This window comes from Scomber japonicus, chromosome 1 (assembly GCF_027409825.1).
Source record: "Scomber japonicus isolate fScoJap1 chromosome 1, fScoJap1.pri, whole genome shotgun sequence".
NCBI lineage: Eukaryota > Metazoa > Chordata > Actinopteri > Scombriformes > Scombridae > Scomber > Scomber japonicus.
This window is the reverse complement of record NC_070578.1, coordinates 41,089,292-41,113,790: the sequence shown is the minus strand read 5'-3', so window position 1 is coordinate 41,113,790 and position 24,499 is coordinate 41,089,292. Positions and strand designations below refer to the sequence as shown.

The following is a 24,499-nucleotide window of genomic DNA, read 5'->3' as shown; positions in this document are numbered from 1 at the left end:
GGTCTTTGTATGACATCATCATAAAACAAAAAAACATCCGTATGGTCACAAACCAAAAAATGAAGATAAAAACATTTTCTTCATCATGCAGAATAGTTATTATGCATGAGAGAGAAAAACAAAACATCTGTAAAATAAAATAAAAATACAGAATAATAATAAACAGTAAAATAATTAGATTTAAAAAGGTTTAACAGTTGATCATAACTGCTTCCAGCTTTTCAACCCTGCAACTTGTTCAACTCATCATTTATTATTCATCATGTTCATCAGATCAAATGATGTCACACTATTCACTGTCAGCAGCTGGTTTAGTCTGTATTTGAGTTGAAACCACAAAGTCACATTTAAAAGAAACAACATTTAAAATAAAACATGAAAACATATTTTAGGTAATGTTAATATTTCAGTCAGTTGATATTTTTAATGTGTTGATCTGATCTGCTGAAAGCTCTGAAGTGTTTAGTCATCATGTCCTTTTGTTCAGTTTTGTTTGAAGACATTTTTACATTGTTCACTTTATGTTGAAGGCATCTTTTAACCCCTTCAGTGCTTGTTCCTTTGTGATTCTCCTCCAGGCCTCTGGAACATCAGCTGGCTTAGCATTGTATTCTTTAGCAAATCTGTCATTGTATCGTACCAGTACATACTTCCAGTAGTCAGATGACTCTATGCTGCGATCTGGAGGAATGTTCCAGTCTGGATAGTAAGTGTAATACTCTTTGTAAGGATGATACTCCCATTTAGTATCTGAGTTTTTGAATTTAGCTTCACTGTGCACAGAAGTTGTACACAGTGTTTCAACCAGCTTCTGATTGTTTTCATACCTGTATCCACTAAGACCTTTTGGTCGATGAACAGCTGCATGATGCTGATCGTGTCCTTTTCCTCCAGCCTCACAGGGAACTTTACAAAATGGACATTGCTTTCCACAACCAAACACTCTCTTGAAAAGCTCATCCTGTGGTTTGATTGGAAGTTTGTTCAGAGTCTCAGTGATGTCTTCAGACTTTGAGAATTCCTCCTGAAGCTGTTTGTTCAAGTCTTCTAGTGACATTTTGAGGCTGTTGATAAATGGATGACATTTGCTTCTGATTTGAAACAGGGTGGTTTCTTTATCCTCCTCTGAGATTGAGATGTATTTAGTCAAATATTTCTGCATGTTGCTGATGAGCTCTGTGATGCTTTTAATGTTGTCTGGCAGTTGAACATCATCTGGTCCTTTTGTGGCCTGCTCTAATGCTGCTGTGATTTTATCAACTATGACTTGAAGGTTCTTGTTCTTCAGTTTGCACAAAGTTTTGTCCTCTGACATTTGTTTCTGGATGCGCTGAAATATCCAATCCTTAACATATATTTCATAATTACAGATGTACTTGACACAACTGTTAAAGTCATCATTTTCCAGCAACTCTTCCTGAATGTTGTACTGGAAAAAGGAGCGGGAGCTGTACTCTTCTGAATGACAACCTGTCACTATTTCATCCACAATGTCTATTCCCAAAGATCTATTGATGAACTCTTCCACAGCAGGTTTGATACAGCATCTGACAAAATCATCTGCTTTGCGTTGACAATCATCTCTCTCTTTGTATAAATCAAGGAAATCTGACAAATACTGAGTCTTGTACTTCTCCAGCTGAGTTCGAGGATCATTATCAGACAAGTATTTTTGGTGCATTTTGAGGAATTCCCTTGAGGCAATGCCACAAATGTGAAGTTTCAGATCAATCTCAAACTTGATTTTGTAATCCTTGCTGATATTTTTAAGGGACTCATCGATTTTGTCCAGAAGTTCCTTTGTGAAAGACTCATGATAATCTGTGTTTCTCTTTACGATATCAGCCACAAAACGTTTACAAGACTCAATGATGTTATCAGCTTTGTTCTGCAAATATCTTTTCTTGTCTTTTTTGCGTAACAGATTTAAGGTCTTTGGATTTCTTACATGAAATGACATCCTGGCCTTAAACTCACTCTTCCCCATTTTTGTTAGGTCTCCAATGTTCTGTAATTCCTCATTGACATTACGGTTTAGGAAGTTTTTTCTCAAGTGGAAGAGGATGTTTTCAGATATATTTTGTTCTTTCAGACCAGACACATTTTTAGTGACACCAGTCCACATCTTTTCAAACTCCTCATTCAGCTGTTTATCAGACAGTTTGGACGTTTTACAGTCACTTAGGAGCTTCATCACCCGCTGCTCAATCACTCCTCTGTATTTTCTATGAATGTCTTGAACCTCTTTGGAACTTTGTCTCATGTGAAGTGCACAATCCAGTTTGTTGTTCACTGAATATTGTATTTCCTTTGCAAGACTACTGATGCTGTTGAAAAATTCAATCTTGTATTTTTCTATCAGATTTACATTCTGGCCTTTCTTTTTGTAGTAGTTTGTAAGTTTGTCCTCCATTTTTATTTTTTCAGGTTTTACTTTTTCTGACACCTCTGATTTTTTTGATTTAGCCAATTCATTTAATTGTTGGAGTTCAGAGTCAGAATTTAAGATTTCCGACTCAGCATCTGTTTGCCAGGACAGGATTTCTTTTCTGAACTGCCATTCCCATTGACTGAACTCTTTGCTAAGGTTATCATAGGCCTGAGCCACAAGAGTGTTTCTGAAACTAAAGATGAAGTTCTCATATTTCACTGATTTCCAGAGACTTTTAATCCATTCTAGAAACTCTGGGATCTGTGAGACTTCACTGCTTCTGTTTTCTGTCCCCAAAAGATGTTTCTTTAAATCTGCTACAGCTTCACTGTAACCTGTGCTCACTGATGCCATCGGAGGGGTTCCATGCCAGAGTCCTGGGATGTTCCAGTTGTTTTTGTCAATGTCATAGTCCAGCACATCTGTAAATGCTTCAATAGAATGATTCTTTTCCATTTCAGCAGCAATTTGTGTCATTTCATTGAGCTGGTCCAAGAGATACTTTCTGTCTGTGAGGTTCTTTGCATGAGCGGAAACTCCAGCAACATTTTGATGCACAAAATGACAAACTGGCTTTTTACCAATTTCCTTCATTCTCAGGAAGGCGTGAACTGCAATTTGGAGAACATCTTTCATTTCTGTTGAGTTCTCCATTGCAATGTTAATAATGGTGACATCACTTAGGCCAATCACAAAGGTTGCCAGCTGATTGTCATGCTCATCACTGTCGTCTAGTTGTGCCAAATGTGGAGACTTTAGACCTTCTGTGTCAATAAGAACTATAAAATCACAGTTCAACTCATGTTTCATATCCTCTCCAACTTTGAGGAAGAGCATATAAGCTCCTCTTGTGCATCTGCCGCTGCTGACAGGAAACTGCACACCAAACATGGTGTTGAGGAGAGTTGACTTCCCTGTACTTTGAACACCCAGCACAGTCAGTACTAACAGTCTGCTCTGTTCTCCAACCTTCTTGTGAAGCTCCATCAGCACATCTGTCACCCATCTCTCTGGGATGTTGGAAGCATCTCCATCCAAGAGCTCTAAAGGAAATCCATCCAACATCATCTCAGCAGCCAAACCAGGGAGACCAGATATTTCATCAGCAGTGTTTCTTGAGCCATTAATTGAGAACTCATAGATGAGTCCCATCTCTCTCATGTAATGCTCTACTCCTAAAGAGCTTTCCAGCAAAGTCTGAACTAACTCTGCATTGATTTTTACATCTTTCTCTTTTTCATCACAGTGATCTTTCAGTTCATTACGTGCTGAAGATAGATGACTGTCAGATTCTAAATGTGAATTCAGCTGAAATTTCATCCACTTAAGAAAGCAATCTCTTCTGTCTTTGTCACATTTGGATAAGTTTTCAATAAAACTTTTCATGGCTGTGGTCAATTTGTATTTGCTTTGCTCCTTCCTGATTTGTTGTTTTTTCTCCTGTAGCTGAGATTTATATTCCTCCAGTCCAATGTCACCAGCTTTTTTCAATCTACATTCCTCCATGTCCAGTCGTGATAATGTTTTCCAGTTTTCTCCCTGCAAAGGAAGTTGTTGTTTCTTGTAGTCTGGTATCTTCTGCTTCCCAATTCCTTTCACAATCTCCTCTGCTGATTTCTTTTGTTCGTGACTTTTGTTTTCATCCACAGACAGACCAAGTTCAACAGCTTTGTCAACCATATTTTCGATGATAACTTTGTTGGTTTCTTTTGTCAGTGATTTCTTGATGGTTGTACAAAGTTTCTTGGAAAACTCTGCAACATTTACACTTGGGTTTTTTTTTTTCACACTGCTATATGGTAGCTGTAACTCTTTTAGTGTTGTCTCCTCTCTTGCATTCCCCTTTTTGCGATTAACAACAAAGCAGAGTTTGGATTTCACATCTTGAAGAGAAGTCAGAATCTTGTGCTCATTTTCTTCAACTTTGTCCAGGAACACAAAGGTAGCAGTTGACTCTTGATAAAGAAAATTGAATTGTTCCAGTGACTCAGAAATGTCTCCTCTCAAATTGGCAAAGGCCACTGGTCCTGGAAATATGTCACCTTCTCTGCCACAGGGAAGGTACCAGCAAAGCTCCACCAAACCATTGGCTATTCTTCTTTTAAGTCTTCCTCCTTCCATATCTCTGTGCATGAAGATGTTGTGATTCTGCTCATCACAACTCAGAACATAATTCAAAACCTGTGACTTGGAGAGACTACAGTTTTTCAGCCTGACAAAGGTAAAGAATGGTATATTTGCTTGAACAATACTATCTTCAACAAATCCTCTTGATTCAGATAAATCCTGTGGACGCCACTCTTTGACGATGTCTCTCAGAGCCCACAGCATCAGAGTAGACTGACTGTTATTGACATGAGGCAACAGCAGTGGGACAGAAAACTGACACATTGACATCTTGAGGGCCATTTCCTGTTGCAAGAAGCTGTCAGCACAATGAAAGAGTGCAACTATGAGGTCCAGAGGGTTAACCTTGTCTGCAGAGTCAAACAGATCACTGTTTTCATCTTCATCTTCTTCATCATCATCATCATCATCATCATCATCATCATCATCTTTTGATAATTGTGTACAGTTTCTGCATTTTGCATTGATTTGAAAGAGTTTCCTGAGAAAGCACCATGGTATTTTCTCCAAGGATTCAACAGTTTCATTATGAATATTGTTTTTGTTGATTTCCAAAAGAGAGCGAAGAGTGAGCTTGTTGGGATAAAATTTCTGCAGTCCAAGTTTGGAGAGAAAGGTGTAAAGGTCTATGAAAGAGAGAAACAGAAAATGAACTCTGAGGACTTACTATGCATCATTATATTTTTTATTTCTATGCTGTTGGCACCCATCGGTATATATTCATAACATCTGGCATTAGTAGCACTGTTGTTACACTCATTAACTGTCTAGAGTGGATCAACTGATGAGTAAATAAATCAGAGCTTATTCATACTCATTTCTTGTGTCTTCTATGGCAGATTTCTGTCTGTGTATTAGGTTTTTGTTTTTTTTTTAAATTGTCTGCTGTTGGCACCACAAACTAAATTCCTTTTCAGCTCATAAATGCCAGTCATAACCTGTTCATAATCCAAACTGCTCTCAGGAGACAAAGCTGCATACACTTTCTGTGCATTTCCAGTAAACAAACACTGCAACAGGAGCAACAACTCATCTTTGGGTCATTTCAGCGTTGTTGCAACACACTCAAAGAGAATGAAATATTCTTGAGAAAACACATTCATCTGGGTTAGAACCCAGAACCCTTGATGTGAGGCGACAGTGCTGACCTCTACACAACCATACTGCCGTCATTTCACTTTTATAACACTAACTTCCTTAGAATGTATTTTTGTTTATGGGAATTGTTTCAAAAAAAATCATCTCATTAACAGGTCTGTGGTCTATTGTGCATTTATTTTGAAGGTCCCTGACATGAAGGGGATTGATATTGCCTCAATATCCCAACAGTACTGGATTTTAGCTTCCATTTATGTTTATTGTTCTGTTTTTTGGAAGCCGAGCAAAATTAATGTTTTTTTATGTTTCAAATCTGATTATTACAACAACAACAAAATAGCAATTAGGCTTTTATTAATTAAAACGATTTGATTCACAGTCTATTGATTAAACTTGAGATTGAAATCTTGAGCTATAAAATCACTACAGGGTGCAACAAAACTTTTTTTTTGAGACATTCAAGACACTCAAATGGGTGTTTGACTAAATTTAACTCATATTTAACATCCATATCACACCATCTTCACCTGCTTCATATTGAACTGATGCTGAAGAAAAGTTTAACTCACCAGCAGATTGTCCATCTTTAAAAAACATAAGATGTTCCATAGAATCATCCTCCATGGACTCACAGCTGGGTAAAGGAGAAGTTGGTCTCTGCGTCTGCTGCTCTGAGCTTCAACACAAACAGAGATTTGAGTATAAATAATGATGAAGGGATGATTTGTGTCATAGACTGTTAAGTTCACTATGTGAGTGCACTTATGTACCTATACTTCAGTGGCTTAACTTACATACTAATAACGGGAGTGAGGCGGTGTTTAACGTGCTGTGATTTCATAACTTCATTTACACACAGACGAAGAGACAGGAAACAGCCCCCACCACTGCCTACATAAAACACTATCGCCCCCTGGTGGCACCCAGGGGAAATGAGCAGAACAGATGTCCCTTGAAAGGCCCAGCGAAGTCCACATGTATTTGCTGCCACGGCGCCCCTGGCCATGGCCAAGAGTGCAGTGGGGAGAGACTGGGAGACTTCTGGTTGCACTGACATGAATAACACACTTTAACCTGCTGTTCAATCTGAGCATCGATCCCCGGCCACCAGATATAACTCTGAGCGATGGCTTTCATTTTCACGACTCCAGGGTGCCCTGCATGCAGCTCTTTCAGTAATTGTGGCCTCAGTCTTGGGGGCACAATCACCCGGTTACCCCAGAGGAGGCACCCCTGAGAGTTCATCTCTCCTTGAGTAAAAAGGTGTCGATGAGCCACAGGAAACTCCCCTGAGAGGACCCTGTCCATCACTTGAGCGAGCACTGGGTCATGTTTCTTTGCGAATCTCAGTGCTGCACACAGGCAGAGAGTCCAGGTGATGTATTTTATTACATATGTTATTAAATACAAAAGTTAACAAGAGTAGAGAAAGAAATTAAGATAAATAAATGACATGTAGTATGTTAACACCAATGTAAAATGCACAAATCCTTCACCACACAAAAATAAGGTGAATAAATGAAATATAGTATGTAAAACTTTTTTTTGTTTGTTTTTTGCATTTTATTTATTTATTTATTTATTGCATTTTCACATAACCCAATAACTTACATGTAGCTATAACGGGTCTGTATTAATTTTATAAATGTATTACTATTTATTTGGAAGCAGCCATTTGTGTTGTGTGGCCTGGGATCATAATCATCACAGGTCAGTCTATCCCCTGCCCCCCTCCCCCCCTTGCTTTTCCTCTGAGAGTGAGACTCACACACAACCTGCTCACAGCCTCTGTGGTCGCAAGTTGATCCCCCGCCCCCTCCCCTTTGCCTTTTCTTCTGACACACACAACCTGTATACATGACCCTCAGCAGCAAGTTGACGTGATAGTAGGGGCGCCTCATCGCCCACTGCACCAACTTGATGTGGAAATGAGCGGTATTAGTCTGGAAAACTGGTGATTTATTTATTTTTTTTGAGGACGCACTTTTCTTTTCTTTTTTTTTTTTTGAGAGCGCTCATGCGCCCCCAAGTAGATTGCGCCCTGGGCGGTTTCCCACATTGCCCAGAGCAAAAACCGCCCTGCAGCTGCACTCCTGTACTGAATCATGTAATGGTGAGCTGTCAAAACGAGGGCCCACCACTGAAGCCTGGCCGCGGCCATAAATGGGATAGCCTTGCTGGGGCTCAATATAGTTGTTAGTGGCCTATGGTCCGTGAGCACATAGACATATAAAGAATGAATTTATATGTCTATGCGTGAGCAGGGTGAAATGGCGGCCATAGAGATATGCACGGAACTTGCGTACACCAAATATGATTCCCAGGGCTTCCTGTTCAATCTGAGCATAGTTTTGTTCCGCGTTGCTCAAGGTTCGGGATGCGAATGCTATTGAAGCGCTACCCCCCCCCCCCAGCTAGCGAGGCAAACAGATCTTTTATAGGATAATGTTCTGCACAGAGTGCGGGGTTGATGGTCACTTTAAAGTCCCCACAGATGCTTACACCCCCCTTTTTCTTTGTGATGGGCATAATGGGGGTGGCCCATTCGCTGAACTGCACTGGGGAAATCACTTCTAGTTGCTGTAGGCACTCCAGCTCTTCCCTCACCTTGGGTCTGAATATGGCGTCATTTCAGTGCCAAAAACCGCGCGCATAAAAACCATAATCAGCGTGCATAAAGACCACTATTTGCGCGCGCCGTCACTCTCTGTGCGCTCGCGGCCTCTGTTTACACGCTCGTGGTCATTCTCTGCGCGCTCACGGCCACTCTCTGCGTGCTCGCTGTCACTCTCTCTACTCTCCCTCTACTCGCTCGCCGTTGCTGAGTTTTGGCACAAAGGGGGCGGGCATTGAATAGACGGCCCCGCAACCCCCCCTCCTTTCTGATTGGTCACTACTGTCTCCAGGTCAGAGCCAATCCGACGCAGAGTAGGGCGGGTCATCATTGCGGGTCAAGATGTCAGAGAAAGAAGAAGTAAGTTGAGGAACAGAGACAGATATACAATGCTAGCCTATAACAGTAGTGGCTACGTTTAAAGTCACGCTACGAAAAATTGCTGACCCAATACATAACATTCTCATAACCTTCCGTTATAGTGGTCTGATCACAGTGGAGAAGACCTGGCATTTTCATGGGGCTATCATGGCTGAGCAAGTATGTCTTACACAGTTAGACTATCTCTCATATTTCATTTTGTGAGTGCACTTATGTACCTACACTTCAGTGGCTTAACTCACATACTAATAACGGGAGCAAGGCGGTGTGTAACGTGCTGCCATTTCAGAACTTTATTTACACACAGAAGAAGAGACAGGAAACAGCCTCCACCACTGCTTACATAAAACACTATCGCCCCCTGGTGGCACCCAGGGGAAATGACCAGAACAAACAAATATGAACTAATAAATCACATAGACAGTTAAAGATCTTCATCTCACCTTTGAGCTTTTGTCTCGCTGTCATGTTTCCCACACAGGTCGGTTCTGGAGGAAGTGTTTCCCTCCTTTTTCTTCTCTTCTTTACATGGATTCATAGCACAGCTGACACCTTCACACAAACACAACAACATGCTGTCAGAGCTGCACTCACTCATTTCAACTGATGAAGCTTAGTGAAAGACAGGAAGACCATCTTTTTTGTAATCAATCTCTCTCTCTCTCTCTCTCTCTCTCTCTGTCTCTCTCTCTCTCTCTGTCTCTGTCTCTCTCATGTTTTATTTATTTATTATTTATGGGGCGGCTGTGGCTCAGGAGGTAGAGCGGTCGTCCTTCAATTGGAAGATTGGTGGTTCGATTCCCGGCTCCTCCAGTCCACATGTCGATGTGTCCTTGGGCAAGACACTTAACCCCTAATTGCTCCCGTTGCTGTGCCAACGGTGTATGAATGTGTATGAATAGTTAGATTCCCCCTGATGAGCAGGTTGGCACCCTGCGTGGTAGCCCCTGCCATCAGTGTATGAATGTGTGTGAAAGGGTGAATGACATGTATAATGTAAAGCGCTTTGAGTGGTCGCACAGACTAGAAAGGCGCTATATAAGTACAGTCCATTTACCATTTTATTTAAAGAAAACCGTAACATGGTTTTTTTTGAGACATTCAAGACACTCAAATGTGTGTTTTTCTGAATTTAACTCATATTTAACATCCATATCACTCCATCTTTACCTGCTTCACTCTGAACTGATGCTGAAGAAAAGTTTAACTCACCAGCAGATTGTCCATCTTTAAAACATATAGGACGGTCCATCGAACCGTCCTTCATGGACTCACAGCTGGGTAAAGGAGAAGTTGGTCTCTGCTTCTGCTGCTCTGAGCTTCAACACAACACAAACAGAGATTTGAGTATAAATAATGATGAAGGGATGATTTGTGTCATGAACAGTTAAAGATCTTCATCTCACCTTTGAGCTTTTGTCTCGCTGTCATGTTTCCTACACAGATCGGTTCTGGAGGAAGTGTTTCCCTCCTTTTTCTCCATACATGGATTCATAGCACAGCTGACACCTTCATACAAACACAACAACATGTTGTCAGAGCTGCACTCACTCATTTCAACTAATGAAGCTTAGTGAAAGACAGGAAGACCATCTTTTTTGTAATCTCTCTCTCTATCTCTCTCTCTCTCTCTCTCTCTCTCTCTCTCTCTCTCTCTCTCTCGAAAGAACATCATCAAACAGTTATATAAAATAACACTGATAAAAGCTCAGATAACTACACAACACAAAGACATTGATTCCAGCAGCCTACATCTACAGGGTTTCATTAATAGCAGCCACTATAGAAAACACAGCGTTGCCATACATTCACTGAACGAAGATTAAACTAAATGTTATTAAAACAAATTTTAGTGATGACAATACACTGTTGAAGTTATTATTAATTAATTACTATATATTAATATATTCATAATCATATATTTAACCCTGTGAACAAATGTAGCTATTACGCATTTTGACATGAGACTGCGTTGGCTGCACACATAAGCAGCACACATACACTGGATGCAATAGGCAGCATTTTAGAATTGGACGTGTTTTATGACAAATAGATTATTAGATATTTTGTGTTTTTCTCAGCAGTGTAGTGAGTCACATTAGAGAGCCATACCACAAAGCAAGTTGAGTGAGCTACTGTTTAGAACCAGGGGAAGGACACTTGGCTAGTCACACAACAAAAGAAAATGTCCTTTTTTGGAATATCAGTTGGTAAACAATTTGTTTACATTTCCAAATAAAGTGTTTTACGTCTTATTAATTAATTTCTCTCTCATCATCCATCTCCTGCTCTGTTGACACACGTGAGGAATTTGTGGGTCTCTATACAGCTTCATAAAGGTCTCATATTTACTAAAGTACATTTGATTTGATTTTTTGATTTTGATTTTTATTTACGTGTCTTGCACCCTGGGGTGCCCAGCCCAAATGGACTTACAAGACACTGAAACAGTAGAAGAAAAGCACAAATAATAACAAAAGAAAACCAGATTACGGGAGAACAGGCATTATAGACACTAAACATATAGATTGTCCTGACGCTTTTTCCAGGCTTCGGTTACATATTTAGCCAACTTAAAAACATTACAATTAAATAGCCAGTCCATTTTGATATCATCATAGTCCCAACACATTTCAGGGTTTTTAACAAACATTTCAGTAAATAAAGGAGTTCTCAAATCATCATACAAGGGACAGTATAAAAGAAAGTGTGATTCGTTTTCAATTTCATTAAGTTCACATAGCTCACATAACCTTTCATCTTCTACCATATTTTTAAATCTACCAACTTCTAGCTTCAGAGGGAGGATTCCTGTTCTCAGCTGTGCTACTAAAGACCTTTGATTTCTTGATACAACCACATTAAAGCAGTTCAAGCCCCTGAATTTATGATTTTAAAAATTCTGACCTGGCCAAACATTTGGGGGTCCTTATCAAAATATGCTTTGGGGCCCCTCAAACTGTTGTGTGTTTGGAGTGATTTACTCATTACCTTTTTTGCACTGAAAGTATTAAATGTAGCTATCTTCTCTTTAGGTTTAACTAAAACACATATCTTACCAGTAGTATCAGTTTCTTTGGTGCCATAACCAGATTCTGCACCAGAAGTAGAGGTGATCGATGGACCTGCAGCGAAATAAAGAAATCAATTAAACATTTACTTACTTTTAAAAACACAGTCTATCATTTCACACCCCCCCCCCCCCTTATACTCATTAACAATAGGAACTGTGTTTACTGACACATGTGACTCTTTTCTAACCATGCACTTAAGTAGTTCTCCTGGAAATGTTAGGCCTTTAATACAGAGACTAAACTGGGCCTGTTTCTGTCTATATTTGTATTGTTCTGTTAAATGTGTGATAAGACCAGATCCCCAGTGAACATTACAGTGCTATAGATAATATTAGATATATGGATGGAAAATGGTTTTCCTGCTCTATATTTTTATTTTTGGACTCCACTAGAGCAGCTTTACATGTTTCACATTTCAAAAAGCTCCTTGTTTCATTGGTCCTTTATGCAGTCCCTCAGTTCAGCCTCTGTCTCTTAACAGGCCATTGTAGCATCCTGTCGCTGGAAGCCCCCTCCCAATGAGCCCACTGTGTCTCTGATTGACCAGATTTCAGGAACATGCCAGGATGTGTGATTTATCTGAAGTTGTCACCAATGCAAACCCAACATTTCCTGCTTTACTGCTTCATATTAAAAGCTTTAAATGAATAACTGAAGAATTATTTATGAATTTACAAAAAGTGAAATGTGTTTCTACCAAATTTGTTTCATTAGCAGCACTAAAAACAAAATATGGACATACTTGGAGCTCTTTATTCAGCCAATCAGTTATAATGCAGGGAGGAACAGTACAAGTAGAAACAGCCACAGTGATGATGATGTTTGATGAAGAGCTGCTGACCAAAAGCACACCTCCAACAGATAAACTACTTATTAATGACTTTGTATTTCTGTGTTATAGAGTTATGGTCCAGTGTGACTGCCCCAAAACACTGGAAACATGCCATAATGTTAGCAGAGTGATCCAGTGAAGTTGTGGGCTGTGTGCGGAGCAGATGATCATATAAAGAAAACTGTTTCCAGGCTCAGGCTGAAAGTAGAAAAAACATTGGAAACCAAATGTTGAGAGCAGTTTAAACCAGTGCTTTTTGTTCACAGGGATAACTGCTATATTTACCTCATTATTTGACACTTTGGCCTCATTTAATATGAACATCTGACAAAGTAATGTTATATTGGACTGAAAATGAGGAAATAAAAGGTCCCATTTAAATGATAATGATAGATGATGGTTTAAACTGAAGAAGAGCATTTTACCCTTTTTAAATTCATTAACTTTAATCATTCACTTTCATACTTGTGTATATGAAGGGGCAGTAAACAGATATCTTGGGGTAAAAAAAGACAGATTACAGAATAAACGCGTATAACTCCTAAATGTTATATTTTGTTTTCTGATTTATCATCTAGTTAAAAATTGTCCGTCTAAGCAACCAAAGAACCATAAACGACTTTCTTCATTTATTAGAAAGAGTTTTCTTTTCACAATCTGTTATTTCTCTCATTACCTGTTATTATGGATAAAATTAAAGTGATGGTTTGGCGTAATTTCGACCTAGTGTCATATGAACCATGAGGTCTATCTAATCAGCGCCTCAGCCCTGTTTTTTTCATCTGGTCGGAAATTAGTGGAGTTAGAGTAGGGCTGGGCAATATATTGATATATATCGATATCGTGATATGAGACTAGATATCGTCTTAGATTTCGGCTATCGTAATATCGTGATATGTCATCAGAGTTGTCTCTTCCTGCTTTTAAATGTTGCATTACTGTAAAAACGTGTACTTTTCTGAACTTACCAGACTCTTCTAGCTGTTCTGTTATTTACTTTTTACTCACTTTGTCATTTTAACCACATTACCGATGATTATTTATCAAACATTTCATCATGGAAATATTTAGTGAAAGCATCAAGAGTCATCTCTACATTATCGTTGCAATATCGATATCGAGGTATTTGGTCAGATATATCGTGATACTTGATTTTGTCCATATCGCCCAGCCCTAAGTTAGAGCCATCAGCTGAATGTCTTAGTACAGGCACTAACGGGACCACCAGTGTATCTGGTAAATGACCCCGCTAATAATGTCTGGATTGTTATGAAACTTCTAGTACTAATAGGCTCTTTACTCATAAATCGCTGCTACTGCTAATGCTGTAAACACTGTCGAAATATCGTAACCACACGGTATTTCAGTGATCGCGCGATATTTCGACGATAGCTGCAGAGTAAAAGCCATCAGGTAAGTGTTTATTTTAATAAACTCCTAGATCCTTCATCAGAAACAGACGTAGCTTTACGTGACACTTAGAAGGAAATAACGGTGGGACTAAGAAGCAAGAAAGGTAAACATGGATGCAATTTAAGAGAATTGAGAAGTACCCAAGTACTCCGGCCTAGAAAGGAACCTGCCCCCCGGTGAAACTAATTCTCCTTGATGACAGTCTACTACTATTACTTATTAATATTATTAAACTACTTGTTATGAACCCAGAAATACAAGATAGTGTGGCTAAGACTGATGTAAGAAACTAATGCTCTCCTGGTTCCTGGTTTAATGTCCATTATCTCAATGTACAGGCATTAAAAATAGTCTATAGTTTACATACCTTTATGTTCTTCAAGCTGCTTCTTTTGTATTTTCTCCTCAGATACCATAAGCGTCTTTGTTTGACCCTGTGAAAAGTAATGGTACACACTGAGTAGAGAATAAAAGTTTTTGAACAGTCTGCTTCATGTAAATTCCGACTTTAAAGACAACTAATTGTGATCTCCACCTGTGATGTGAGGAACTTCTGTATCCTGCAGCAGAGGAAAGGTTTGTCCAGTATGCTGCTGACTAAGGGTCTCTCTTCAGGGTCACGTTTCAACAGCTGAGCCAAGAGGTAACACAGTTCTTGGGAGTAGTGATCAGACACAGCAGGGTATGAGCCACGGATGAGTTTCTGTTCTAGGTCCATCTTACTGCAATCCTTAAATTGAGAGGAAACATATTTAGTTATAACCACTGCAGAAAAAAAGTTAGAAAAGAAGAGATGACCCATTCTTTCTTGGTAACCATTAGACATACAGGAAACATATCTAAATCAGTTGTGAGAACATTGCAATGCTGTATAAGATACATTAAATCTACATGAATTAGTAAACAGCTCACACACAGAATACTTACTGCTGGCTTTAGAGTGCACATTTCATGCAGGACACAACCTAGGGCCCAAATATCACTGCAGAGGGAGAGAAAGTCAGAGGAGACAAACAGGCTGAGATCAGTTATGAAGGCAGATTTATATTTATTCAATAAGTCACTTTAAGATGGGAAAAAAAAGATTTAATTGCTGAGAAAACTTGACAACACTTCAACATATTTTAAAACAACATGTCAGACTTTATCAGTTATTGAACGATTAAGTGCTAGACTTGTTTTCATTATTGTTCCTGCAGTTCTGCTTAATTTACTTCATTCAGTTAACTAAAGTGGATTAGGTTACATGCAGACTTAAAATAGTTTATATTAATCAGCCGGTTTGTTTAGTAAGGAGGCGACGTGATACTTTGACATTTTCCATAAACTTGTCCACTGGATTATTATTAAATGTTCATTTACACCATACATGAGACAAAAACAGAACAGAACATGAAGTTAATACCTTTTGTTGTTGTATGGTTTGTTCTCCCAGATCTCTGGTGATAGATAAAGTGGTGTTCCTATCTGTGTTGTTGCCAGGTCTCCAGTGCTGGAAATGAGATGAGAATAGAAAGCAGACTGTATTAAGATTTATTATTTCCATTTTAATCTTGGTTCTATGGAGATCTGCAGTCAGATGACGTTTTACAAACCTGTTCAGCACTCTTGAAATTCCAAAGTCTCCAAGCTGTACAGTCCCATCTTTAGTCAAAAATATGTTCTATGTAGAAATTATAAAAGACATAATGTCATTATCATGAGGCGATACAATACAAATAAAAATGCATCATCACTGAGGGAAGATCATGTGATGTATGAAGTAATACCTGTGGTTTTATGTCTCTGTGGAGGATTTTTCTATCATGGATGTGTTTTAGTGCCAAACAAATCTGCACAAACCAGTCCAGGATCTAAGAAAGACAGAGGAATGTAAAGACACACTTAAAGTATCAACTTTTACACCCCAATTGAGAAGGGTGTAAATACATTTCAAAGAAATATATAGTGAAGTGAAATACAAACTGTTACATGATGAATTGTATCCACATGTTGTAAAGTTTAATCCTAAAGATTAACAGACAGATCCTACACATTAATTATTATCTTCAATAGTTAGTAGCTTACTTGCTCTTCTGAGAAAAGTTTTCCTTTCTGAGATTTGATCTTCTTGGAGAGGTCTCCACCTTCACAGTAGTCCATCACAATATACAGACAGTCCCCCTCTAAAAGATTTTATACAGCTTAAGGAACATGCATGCAGACATTTGTGCATCAAGATTCAAGATTCAATTGTATTATCATTCACTAGAGCATCCAAGATACAAAGAGAACGAAATTATGAGCAAAGCTCTAAACACATAGATGATCTCTGTGATTCTTAAAGGTTACAGCTAAAATCTTGGACCATTTATACCTTCAAAAGATTCCTTATACTGGACAATGAAGGGATGACTCATGTTGGAAAGAACTTCAACTTCTTGTTGAGCTTTCTGCCTCTCTTCAGTCGACATCTGTCAAAGTGAAAGAGACAGAAAATAATGTGAAAGAGCAAAGTAGTAAAGGAGAGCTCAAATGAACACTGAAATAGTGGAATATTATACATATGGTGCTTACTCTAGATATGAAAATCTCCTTGATGACATATTGTTGTCCATCCTCTTTGGACTTGACAAGGATGGCTCTTCCAAATCCACCTTTGCAAATTTCCTTCACTTGTTCATACTTGTCCATGTTAGTGGAATGACTGTCACTGCATGTTAGTTCTGCAGAGACACAGATAGCTGATTACAGACAAATGTAGTAAATTTATACAGTAAATAACAAACTCTGAGTTACAAAAGCTGCACTATTCAATGTTTCAGTGATGCGATTTACTGTTTTGACAGTATCCCCACCCCCAGATCAACACCAATCACCCCCCCCCCCCACCCTTGGAACAATATATCCGTATAGTCCTTATAGCCTCTCTAACTCTGGTCCTTATAGTCTCTCTAACTCTAGTCCTTATAGTCTCTAACTCTGGTCCTTATAGTCTCTCTAACTCTGGTCCTTATAGTCTAACTCTGGTCCTTATAGCCTCTCTAACTCTGGTCCTTATAGTCTAACTCTGGTCCTTATAGTCTCTAACTCTGGTCCTTATTGTCTCTCTAACTCTGGTCCTGATGGTCTAACTCTGGTCCTTATAGTCTCTCTAACTCTGGTCCTTATGGTCTAACTCTGGTCCTTATAGTCTCTCTAACTCTGGTCCTTATAGCCTCTCTAACTCTGGTCCTTATAGTCTCTCTAACTCTGGTCCTTATGGTCTAACTCTGGTCCTTATAGTCTCTCTAACTCTGGTCCTTATGGTCTAACTCAGGTCCTTATAGTCTCTCTAACTCTGGTCCTTATAGTCTCTCTAACTCTTGTCCTTATAGCCTCTCTAACTCTGGTCCTTATAGTCTCTCTAACTCTGGTCCTTATAGTCTCTCTAACTCTGGTCCTTATAGTCTAACTCTGGTCCTTATAGTCTAACTCTGGTCCTTATAGTCTCTCTAACTCTGGTCCTTATAGTCTCTCTAACTCTGGTCCTTATAGTCTCTCTAACTCTGGTCCTTATAGTCTAACTCTGGTACTTATAGTCTCTCTAACTCTGGTCCTTATAGTCTCTCTAACTCTGGTCCTTATAGTCTAACTCTGGTACTTATAGCCTCTCTAACTCTGGTCCTTATAGTCTAACTCTGGTCCTTATAGTCTCTCTAACTCTGGTCCTTATAGTCTCTCTAACTCTGGTCCTTATAGTCTAACTCTGGTACTTATAGCCTCTCTAACTCTGGTCCTTATAGTCTAACTCTGGTCCTTATAGTCTCTCTAACTCTGGTCCTTATAGTCTAACTCTGGTCCTTATAGCCTCTCTAACTCTGGTCCTTATAGTCTAACTCTGGTCCTTATAGTCTCTAACTCTGGTCCTTATTGTCTCTCTAACTCTGGTCCTGATGGTCTAACTCTGGTCCTTATAGTCTCTCTAACTCTGGTCCTTATGGTCTAACTCTGGTCCTTATAGTCTCTCTAACTCTGGTCCTTATAGTCTCTCTAACTCTGGTCCTTATGGTCTAACTCTGGTCCTTATAGTCTCTCTAACTCTGGTCCTTATAGCCTCTCTAACTCTGGTCCTTATAGTCTCTCTAACTCTGGTCCTTATGGTCTAACTCTGGTCCTTATAGTCTCTCTAACTCTGGTCCTTATGGTCTAACTCTGGTCCTTATAGTCTCTCTAACTCTGGTCCTTACAGTCTCTCTAACTCTTGTCCTTATAGCCTCTCTAACTCTGGTCCTTATAGTCTAACTCTGGTCCTTACAGTCTCTCTAACTCTGGTCCTTATAGTCTCTCTAACTCTGATCCTTATATTCTAACTCTGGTCCTTATAGTATCTCCAACCCTGATCCTTATAGTCTAACTCTGGTCCTTATAGTCTCTAACTTTGGTCCTTATAGTCTCTCTAACTCTGGTCCTTATAGTCTAACTCTGATCCTTATAGTCTCTCTAACTCTGGTCCTTATAGCCTCTCTAACTCTGGTCCTTATAGTCTCTTTAACTCTGGTCTGTATAGTCTCTAACTCTGGTCCATATAGTCTCTAACTCTGGTCCTTATAGTCTCTCTAACTCTGGTCCTTATAGTCTCTAACTCTGGTCCATATAGTCTCTAACTCTGGTCCTTATGGTCTCTCTAACTCTGTTCCTTACAGTCTCTCTAACTCTGGTCCTTATAGTATCTTTAACTCTGGTCCTTATAGTCTCTCTAACTCTGGTCCTTATAGTCTCTAACTCTGGTCCTTATAGTCTCTAACTCTGGTCCTTATAGTCTCTCTAACTCTGGTCCTTATAGTCTCTAACTCTGATCCTTATAGTCTCTTTAACTCTGGTCCTTATAGCCTCTAACTCTGGTCCATATAGTCTCTAACTCTGTTCCTTATAGTCTCTCTAACTCTGGTCCTTATAGTCTCTCTAACTCTGTTCCTTATAGTCTCTAACTCTGGTCCTTATAGTCTCTCTAACTCTGGTCCTTACAGTCTCTCTAACTCTGGTCCTTATAGTCTCTCTAACTCTGGTCCTTATAGTCTCTAACTCTGGTCCTTATAGTCTAACTCTGGTCCTTATAGCCTCTCTAACTCTGGTCCTTATAGTCTCTCTAACTCTGGTCCTTACAGTCTCTCTAACTCTGGTCCTTATAGCCTCTCTAACTCTGGTCCTTATAGTCTCTCTAACTCTGGTCCTTACAGTCTCTCTAACTCTGGTCCTTATAGTCTCTTTAACTCTGGTCCTTATAGCCTCTCTAACTCTGGTCCTTATAGCCTAACTCTGGTCCTTATAGCCTCTCTAACTCTGGTCCTTATAGCCTCTCTAACTCTGGTCCTTATAGCCTCTCTAACTCTGGTCCTGTGCTGTGCTCAGTCTGTGATAGAGGGAGTGGCCAGCAGCTAGGGCGCCAACAGCAAATGTATGCTTCTTTTACCGATATATTTATCTATATCGTTTACATTTCTTATCCGAACAACATCAAACTTGGCACTGCACTTAGTCATGTCAATAGAAAGACACTTTGTAAACTCTGTTTTTAAAAGGTGCTATATAAATAAAGTTATTATATTATTATAATTAACCCATTCAAAATTTTAAATGTCACCTGTAGGCCTGCATGTAATTCTGTGTTTAATCTATTTCAAAGTAGGTCTACACATAAAGTACCAGTGCAGTTTTTCCCCCTACTCTTTATAAGAATGTTTTCATTTGTTATAACGGGTAAAAATGGCCACAATGTCAACATTTTTCTTTATTGTAGTTCTATAGTTTCATTAATGCAACATGAATATAGTTTTTGTATATATAGTTTAACTACATATAGAATATGATAGGTTATGTTCATTTTAATGGCTCTTTTGGTAGTACAGGTTGTATTATACAAACAGAACACAGTCTAAAGGTGCAAAGTAGAGGAGCTACTTGTTACATATTAACAGATATTTACAACATGAAAGATGTTGGTGGTCAGGGGCTTTTATGATCTAGCTTTCTTACTGCTTTTATGAGTTTTTAAGGCAATATAATGTAGTTCAAAGTCCAGCATAAAACTTGCTTGTTGATTTACTGTATAAGGTCCAAAAAGCAACTCTATAAAATGGTAGCATAAACTGTGTTATCTTGTAGTTAACCAGGTCTCTCTGCACCCTTTCATGAGTCATATTTTATATGTGGTGAGGAAAATTCAAATGTCAGTTGATGTTGAACGATTGTCCAAGTTGTCAATCAAATCTTTAACTTCTTCTATTAGAAATGTCAATATCAATAACACAGAATGGAAAAATTCATTATATGACGATGACTTCATAATTTTCTCTATTGAAGCAGAAAATTCTGAAACACAACTGCTAAACTGGTTATGAAATAAACCTTACTGTGTATTAAATATGTAACTATCCAAACAGTTAGAAACTATTATTTCAATTGGACCCCAGAAAGATTTAAATAGTAAAGAATTGAAACCAGATATAATATGTTAAGGAAAATGATGCTGTAGGTTAAGTAAGATTAGAAAAATGCATTGCCAACATTAGTTGGTCAATTATTAACAAGAAGAAACTGATATACTGCACCGGCAACCCCTTTGAAAGGAAAGCGTTGTCTAGAGAGATGTGCACTGAAATAAGGAAAGCTAAGCTTCCATATAAGAAAAAAAAGATGCCCAGTATAGCAGTAGAGACCTAAGAGCAGCCTGGCAAGGTTTAAAGAATATGGCATCCACCAATCAACAAACTGAGAACAAAAAATCTATTAGTGTAAATGGAGTGGCCAACTTTGACTTGCCTGGTACTTTTGACTCATTTTTCTCTTGTTTTGAAAGGTCTGACCTCTTTTTTAATATTTCTGCTTGTAGGGAGTCCCTCAAACCCTTCAGGGAAATGATGAGACAGGATCAAGTGTCTGCCTTATTTAAGAAGGTCAAGCTTAGGAAAGCTGCGGGTCCTGATGCTATTTGTGGTCGCACTTTGCACCACTGTGCCGATCAGCTTTGTGTGGTTCTTCTAAAATTGTGTGAATCTTGGTCAGATACCTACAATTTGGAAGACGTTGACTATTAAACCTATACCCAAATAAAAAGCCTATCTAACTCTGGTCCTTATAGTATCTCTAACTCTGATCCTTATATTCTAACTCTGGTCCTTATAGTCTCTCTAACTCTGGTCCTTATAGTCTCTCTAACTCTGGTCCTTATAGTCTAACTCTGGTCCTTATAGTCTAACTCTGGTCCTTATAGTATATCCAACCCTGATCCTCATAGTCTAACTCTGGTCCTTATAGTATCTCCAACCCTGATCCTTATAGTCTAACTCTGGTCCTTATAGTCTCTAACTTTGGTCCTTATAGTCTCTCTAACTCTGGTCCTTATAGTCTAACTCTGGTCCTTATAGTCTCTCTAACTCTGGTCCTTATAGTCTCTCTAACTCTGGTCCTTATAGTCTCTCTAACTCTGGTCTGTATAGTCTCTAACTCTGGTCCATATAGTCTCTAACTCTGGTCCTTATAGTCTCTCTAACTCTGGTCCTTATAGTCTCTAACTCTGGTCCATATAGTCTCTAACTCTGGTCCTTATGGTCTCTCTAACTCTGGTCCTTATAGTCTCTCTAACTCTGTTCCTTATAGTCTCTAACTCTGGTCCTTATAGTATCTCTAACTCTGATCCTTATATTCTAACTCTGGTCCTTATAGTCTCTCTAACTCTGGTCCTTATAGTCTCTCTAACTCTGGTCCTTATAGTCTAAATCTGGTCCTTATAGTCTAACTCTGGTCCTTATAGTATATCCAACCCTGATCCTCATAGTCTAACTCTGGTCCTTATAGTATCTCCAACCCTGATCCTTATAGTCTAACTCTGGTCCTTATAGTCTCTAACTTTGGTCCTTATAGTCTCTCTAACTCTGGTCCTTATAGTCTAACTCTGGTCCTTATAGTCTCTCTAACTCTGGTCCTTATAGTCTCTCTAACTCTGGTCCTTATAGTCTCTCTAACTCTGGTCTGTATAGTCTCTAACTCTGGTCCATATAGTCTCTAACTCTGGTCCTTATAGTCTCTCTAACTCTGGTCCTTATAGTCTCTAACTCTGGTCCATATAGTCTCTAACTCTGGTCCTTATGGTCTCTCTAACTCTGGTCCTTATAGTCTCTCTAACTCTGTTCCTTATAGTCTCTAACTCTGGTCCTTACAGTCTCTAACTCTGGTCCTTATAGTCTCTTTAACTCTGGTCCTTATAGTCTCTAACTCTGGTCCTTACAGTCTCTCTAACTCTGGTCCTTATAGTCTCTAACTCTGGTTCTTATAGTCTCTTTAACTCTGGTCCTTATAGTCTCTCTAACTCTGGTCCTTATAGCCTCTTTAACTCTGGTCCTTACAGTCTCTCTAATATGGTCCTTATAGTCTCTCTAACTCTGGTCCTTACAGTCTCTCTAACTCTGGTCCTTATAGCCTCTCTAACTCTGGTCCTTACAGTCTCTCTAACTCTGGTCCTTATAGTCTCTAACTCTGGTCCTTATAGTCTCTTTAACTCTGGTCCTTATAGCCTCTCTAACTCTGGTCCTTACAGTCTCTTTAACTCTGGTCCTCATAGCCTCTCTAACTCTGGTCCTTATAGCCTCTCTAACTCTGGTCCTTATAGCCTCTCTAACTCTGGTCCTTATAGCCTAACTCTGGTCCTTATAGCCTCTCTAACTCTGGTCCTTATAGCCTCTCTAACTCTGGTCCTTATAGCCTCTCTAACTCTGGTCCTTATAGCCTAACTCTGGTCCTTATAGTCTCTTTAACTCTGGTCCTTATAGCCTCTCTAACTCTGGTCCTTATAGCCTAACTCTGGTCCTTATAGCCTCTCTAACTCTGGTCCTTATAGCCTCTCTAACTCTGGTCCTTATAGCCTCTCTAACTCTGGTCCTGTGCTGTGCTCAGTCTGTGATAGAGGGAGTGGCCAGCAGCTAGGGCGCCAACAGCAAATGTATGCTTCTTTTACCGATATATTTATCTATATCGTTTACATTTCTTATCCGAACAACATCAAACTTGGCACTGCACTTAGTCATGTCAATAGAAAGACACTTTGTAAACTCTGTTTTTAAAAGGTGCTATATAAATAAAGTTATTATATTATTATAATTAACCCATTCAAAATTTTAAATGTCACCTGTAGGCCTGCATGTAATTCTGTGTTTAATCTATTTCAAAGTAGGTCTACACATAAAGTACCAGTGCAGTTTTTCCCCCTACTCTTTATAAGAATGTTTTCATTTGTTATAACGGGTAAAAATGGCCACAATGTCAACATTTTTCTTTATTGTAGTTCTATAGTTTCATTAATGCAACATGAATATAGTTTTTGTATGTATAGTTTAACTACATATAGAATATGATAGGTTATGTTCATTTTAATGGTGAAATATGTTTTGCGGCTCCAGACAAATTTTATTTGGTGAGAGGGGCCAAAAATGGCTCTTTTGATAGTACAGGTTGTATTATACAAACAGAACACAGTCTAAAGGTGCAAAGTAGAGGAGCTACTTGTTACATATTAACAGATATTTACAACATGAAAGATGTTGGTGGTCAGAGGCTTTTATGATCTAGCTTTCTTACTGCTTTTATGAGTTTTTAAGGCAATATAATGTAGTTCAAAGTCCAGCATAAAACTTGCTTGTTGATTTACTGTATAAGGTCCAAAAAGCAACTCTATAAAATGGTAGCATAAACTGTGTTATGTTGTAGTTAACCAGGTCTCTCTGCACCCTTTCATGAGTCATATTTTATATGTGGTGAGGAAAATTCAAATGTCAGTTGATGTTGAACGATTGTCCAAGTTGTCAATCAAATCTTTAACTTCTTCTATTAGAAATGTCAATATCAATAACACAGAATGGAAAAATTCATTATATGACGATGACTTCATAATTTTCTCTATTGAAGCAGAAAATTCTGAAACACAACTGCTAAACTGGTTATGAAATAAACCTTACTGTGTATTAAATATGTAACTATCCAAACAGTTAGAAACTATTATTTCAATTGGACCCCAGAAAGATTTAAATAGTAAAGAATTGAAACCAGATATAATATGTTAAGGAAAATGATGCTGTAGGTTAAGTAAGATTAGAAAAATGCATTGCCAACATTAGTTGGTCAATTATTAACAAGAAGAAACTGATATACTGCACCGGCAACCCCTTTGAAAGGAAAGCGTTGTCTAGAGAGATGTGCACTGAAATAAGGAAAGCTAAGCTTCCATATAAGAAAAAAAAGATGCCCAGTATAGCAGTAGAGACCTAAGAGCAGCCTGGCAAGGTTTAAAGAATATGGCATCCACCAATCAACAAACTGAGAACAAAAAATCTATTAGTGTAAATGGAGTGGCCAACTTTGACTTGCCTGGTACTTTTGACTCATTTTTCTCTTGTTTTGAAAGGTCTGACCTCTTTTTTAATATTTCTGCTTGTAGGGAGTCCCTCAAACCCTTCAGGGAAATGATGAGACAGGATCAAGTGTCTGCCTTATTTAAGAAGGTCAAGCTTAGGAAAGCT

At 38.8% G+C, this 24,499-nt stretch overlaps 2 protein-coding genes across 2 annotated transcripts in view; both read right to left on the bottom strand.

Moving 5' to 3' along the window:
- The window catches only part of LOC128369909 (serine/threonine-protein kinase Nek1-like), a 45,157-nt gene that overhangs the window by 15,054 nt on the left and 5,604 nt on the right, over window positions 1-24,499 (bottom strand). The window lies entirely within an intron of this gene.
- LOC128358614 (up-regulator of cell proliferation-like) overlaps window positions 479-24,499 on the bottom strand; it is a 47,026-nt gene continuing 23,005 nt past the window's right edge. The window contains exon 11 of the mRNA XM_053318954.1: window positions 479-5,184. Coding sequence (XP_053174929.1) covers window positions 515-5,184 — 4,670 coding nt within the window. The 3' untranslated portion in view covers window positions 479-514. The remainder of the gene's footprint in view (window positions 5,185-24,499) is intronic.